Raw genomic sequence first — 4,953 nt, forward strand, 5'->3', positions numbered from 1 at the left:
ACGGTTTTTATTTGTATGTATGCATTTTTAATGTATTGAAATGTAAATATAAGTCTTTTAGATCGAGAAAAGTTTTTATTTCCATATACTTACCGTTTTTTTAGTCGTGGACTCTCGAACTTGCCACCATTTGCTATGCATCATTTACGCGAAATGTTTTCTGTAGCTGAACTAGTGCACACCGATGCTTGCTACACTGACTCAAGATCTAGTGCAGCCAGTTTGGTGAATTCGTGCACCGAAACAAAAAATACCGTCACTGACGCCATTTTGGGTACAGAAAACACTTTAGTGTACATTTTTTTAACTAGTGTAACCAGTGCAGGAACAGAAAACAAACCTAATGAGTGCAATATATCCACTAGATAACGTAAATATTGATTAAAATTCTTAATTCAGATGTATGTACTGTAAGTACTCTTTATTTTTAAATTAAAACTTAAAATTAAAATTTAAATATTAAAACTTGTTGAAGGTCACTCAGGGTCATAATCTTGATAACATATGTCAAGGTCAAGGCCATTGGGAGACGTCCCCTACAGTGCACGACTATCAAACATATTTTAAAGCAGGGAATTCTCATGTTATATAGCTGAACTTTTTTTGTTCATAACTTTTTACCGAATAACGAGCGTCGGCTAAAACTTGTTGAAGGTCACTCAGGGTCATGACCTTGACAACATATGTCAAAGTCAAGATCATTGGGGGGGATCCCCTGATCTAGATATTTACCTAATTTAAATTAGAATCAATATACATAAAAGTATAATCTTATTAAGTCTTATAAAAAAAGCATCTAGAAATGTTTATGAATATAATATGATAAATAATATATTTCGTTTGTTTTTCAACAATGCGGATGTTCTGATCAAAGATCCAAACTTCTTGAGCGCTAACGTTCGAACGGGTTGTCTACCATCAAGAGACGTACGTTGGTGTCTGGTATCCAATCTCGAAAAGCGTAAGTGCAGCTGGCTAAGAGACGCTTCTATCGTTTACGGCGTGGAACCGTTGATTTCCTGCCTTCAAGAAACTAGCAGAGAAGCATGCGTAGAGGCCACACGAGAAGGAAGAACGGACATTTTTTTGGCGCGGCCTGAAGAGCTTCTCGAAAACAAAATGTAAAAACCTAAATATTAGCGGACCAACGTAAACATGACAAATAAAAATTAAAAATATTTTTTCAAATCGTTTCTCTCGCAGGATGGGTTTGAAGCCTATTATCCACGCGATGGCGCACAGCCGGCAAGAATTGAATAGGATCGCGGCGGTTGTCAAAAGAAATTCCAGATTCAGAGTTATGCAGGATCTTAAAGGTGCCAAGGCGGCCTTCACGGGCTACAGAAGCGTCGGTGCGATTATATAAATGGGATATAATTTCGTATTTCGCAGTTTCAGTTACCCCAGAATTGCTTTTAATCCATTTCGCCGTTATGGTCTCTTGGTCCCAGGTTGGAACGCTTTTGTAACGTTAATGAGGAACGAGTCGAACGGAAATTGGGATTGTTCGGACGCGCAGGCTATTTCAAAATTCTTCAAAGATAGCTGTGTCCTCGGATGGAATAATAAAAATAATGGCAACGAGCTCCCGGCTAATTTACATTCATTATGCAAGGAAGGTAAGATATAGAGACGTACAGTCACGATTATAATTGTGTGCAAAGCGCTCGTAAATGAACTATAATCATAAAGATATGGACGCATTACATATGTAAATATATAATAGACCGTTTAAACTCTCACGACTCGCTAAGAACAATGTATATAAGAGAGATATAAAACACGTTATGATACAGGAAATGAGTTGATAAATAATCAAAATTGCAATGTCGTTGCAGGTGCGGAACATGCGGGTGACGATCTAAATACTTTTAATTACTTGGCTTCCGGTGTCGTCGACGTTGCCTTCGTCAATTTAAAAGTCATAGAAAACAAAACGGAAGCCGGTGAGTTGAATCGATTAATTGTTTCGGTTAACTATCTTTATTATGGTTCTATCTAATACTTTCTAATATCACAGGTGATTTTTATTACGAGAGAATTGATAATAAGAATATAAATCGTTTGCCTAAGTACAGAGTATTAGGTCCGACCTTGGCGGAAGCTATAAAAAGAGTTCCGTATTTGCTCGCTTGGACGTCTCTCGGATCGGTATAACCATTTCCTCTTTAACATATGATTTAGCTAATATTAGATGTTCTTATTGCAAATATGCATTTTTTTGTCTTGGCAGATAATGGCACACGAGAATATCACGGATCTAAGACGCCAAGAAATTTATACGATGCTACTTGAAATGGATAAGATATTTGGAAGAAAATTCAATGGACAAGCACCCACATTCTTATTATACGGGCCTTACGAGGATAATCATGGTGTTATCTTTCCTGTAAGTTGAGTACGGACTAGTTTCATTTCACGAAACCAAATTTATGTAACTCAATCTAATACATGGAAAAAACGATTTTATTGCAGTATCTAAAAATTTAGGTGGATACGGATCTAAAGTAATTTTGTTAGACCATCACATAAAGTAATTGTACTAATTATAATATTAGGTGTTAAACTTAATTCCTGCCGTTTTTCGTCTCCAAAATTGATTTGTTTCGAAGAGAAATACCTTAATCAAAATATTATTAATTAGTAATAAAGTAGAAAATGGAGGAAATTACTTTGATTGAGGCATTCATTCATCTTCCCTTCAAAACAAATCAATTTTGGAGACGAAAAACGGCAGGAATTAAGTTTAACACCTAATATATTGAACGATCAAGCTGGTTGTTCAATGTCAAAACTTTTTCAGCAATGTCATCATGTTTGAGCGCCCTTTATAATTATTTTGATGGTTTAGCATGATTATTATTGGAGTTAGCTAAATTTAGATATTTCAACAAAACTGTTCTTTTCCATAGAGTAAAAACATTGTTGTAAAAAATTGGATTAGATTATTCCAAATTGATTCAGTAAAGTTCACTCTGTATGTAACAGAAAGAAAGAAAAAAGGAAGAAAATTAAATTATGTTCCGGATATCAAAAATGCAAATAAATATTGAGATGCAATCGATTTATTTTGGTCAGATACGTCAGTTGAGTTTATTGCAGCTCTGACTAAAATCTACAGATTCTCTGGTGAATCGCACATTTGATCTAATTTGAATCTTCACACATGCAGTCTAATGATCGCTCGATGATATCGATTTTTTCTGAGAAAATCTCGTTCCTCGCGCATCCGTAATACACATAGCCTTTGTCGCAATACGCCCAAGGAAAATGTGCGCACTTAAAGGATACTGATGGTATTCCTTTGGCAGTCAACGCGATTACACCTACGTCGGATTCTGGTGGAAATGATCCTCCTGTTTTTTCTTCGAAGTCTTTTAACACCTCAGCAACTGCTTCGTCGATCGACATTGTCTTTCGCCGCAGTCGTCGTAAAATCCTCTGGGCTGGCGCGTATTTGTAGATAGCTGTATCGCAACCCGAAACAGACACAGAGCCGCATTTATCAACGTAAATACCACAACCGATCGCTGTTCCAGTTGCACTCACGATTCCATGCAGCTTTCCTGATTCTCCAGCTGTCGAGGTTCCGCTAGCGAGACGTTTTTTCCGATCATATGCCACTGCTCCAACTGCACCAAGCTAAAGTAATTTTCTTTAAAAGTCTTATAAAATGTTTGTGCAATAATCATAATATAAAAATATTTTAATTATGTAAAATATTCAGAGCAAAAATATATTAAGTTCAGAAAGAAGAAAAAAGAGAAAAAGAGATTTAGATTTTGAAAGACATTTTTCTTCTATCTCTTTATCTCTCTTCCACAAATTATAGGTTTGTTAGACTAGTAAAAACATAAAAACATAAGCTATAATGTATAAAATTTTACATTATATGTATAAGGGTTATTACATATACGAGTTCATATTTAAAATATCTGAAAATTTAGGAATCTTAAAAATTTAGATAAATCTGAAAAAATTTGAGAATTATACTTTTGTTTGAATATTTCATTATGTAATTCGCCATTATGATAAATTTATTAACTTGTATAAAATCAGATTCAATTTCCAAGGATTCATCTATCTCAGCGACTTCGAGAGTAGCACTTTCCTCCTTGTCTCGTTCAATTACACATTCCGATATGCATTCTTTTTTATTGGATTGTTTGTCCCCATCGTCTAAAAGCTCTTGCGTTTTTCTCGTATCTTGTACTTCTTATATTCATCAGTATCACGATTAGTATTTTGAAAATAGTTCTTTTTCTATCCTTTACCGTTATTTCCTTCTTCGTGCAAGGATGTCTTCGAATTGGATATAACGATCAACTGGCCAGGTGACAAAGTAGGAATATCTGATTCCAAGCTAAACTTTTGCGCTCCAGCTTCAACTATTAACACATGTTCCGTTTGCTGCAAGACCATTTTGGCTACAAGAGTGTAAAGTATTGAAATTTAAGCAAGTCATAAATAAACATAATCATTTCTTTGGCGTAAGCAATTTGCTAACAAAGACAGACCTAATGTTATAGGATGTGCTATATTACGAACGGCACCCACGCAACCTACGCGAAGATCATTCGTCATTATCGCGGCATCCATCACAACCTCTCCATTGGCGTCCAAGGAGCCTCCGTATGCACAGTTAAAGTATTTTTTGCTCTCCATGTGACAAATTGCATGCTCAACCGCATCCAGTGAATAGCATCCTTTAATTAGATCGTGATACGCCGCTATTGCGGCTTTCTTTACCTAATCCATTCATCATAAATATTCGTAATCAACATTTTCATTACTAAACAATATTTTTATTGTTTCTACAAAAAATGATCTTTTTCTAATTTCCTCAAACGACATAATCTTAAGGAGGTTGTAAGGCAAATGCAATATGTTAAGAACTACTTGAAAAAATTACAGACTATTCTAAATTTTATTTAATAATAATACAAAAAAAAT

General features: G+C 35.1%; 1 protein-coding gene across 3 annotated transcripts in view; it reads left to right on the forward strand.

Annotated features, from left to right (window-relative positions):
- Positions 1 to 4,953, forward strand: part of Tsf3 (Transferrin 3) — a 14,891-nt gene that overhangs the window by 8,246 nt on the left and 1,692 nt on the right. For 2 of the 3 annotated variants that reach the window (XM_018516877.1, XM_018516876.1), the window contains 7 exons: positions 875 to 1,121; positions 1,204 to 1,352; positions 1,452 to 1,619; positions 1,839 to 1,946; positions 2,021 to 2,151; positions 2,234 to 2,389; positions 4,530 to 4,632. In XM_018516877.1, the coding sequence (XP_018372379.1) occupies positions 875 to 1,121; positions 1,204 to 1,352; positions 1,452 to 1,619; positions 1,839 to 1,946; positions 2,021 to 2,151; positions 2,234 to 2,389; positions 4,530 to 4,632 (1,062 nt within the window). The remainder of the gene's footprint in view (positions 1 to 874; positions 1,122 to 1,203; positions 1,353 to 1,451; positions 1,620 to 1,838; positions 1,947 to 2,020; positions 2,152 to 2,233; positions 2,390 to 4,529; positions 4,633 to 4,953) is intronic. The other variant, XM_018516879.1, reaches the window with a different exon arrangement.

Source organism: Trachymyrmex cornetzi, unplaced genomic scaffold, assembly GCF_001594075.2.
Source record: "Trachymyrmex cornetzi isolate Tcor2-1 unplaced genomic scaffold, Tcor1.1 scaffold652, whole genome shotgun sequence".
NCBI classification, from domain to species: domain Eukaryota; kingdom Metazoa; phylum Arthropoda; class Insecta; order Hymenoptera; family Formicidae; genus Trachymyrmex; species Trachymyrmex cornetzi.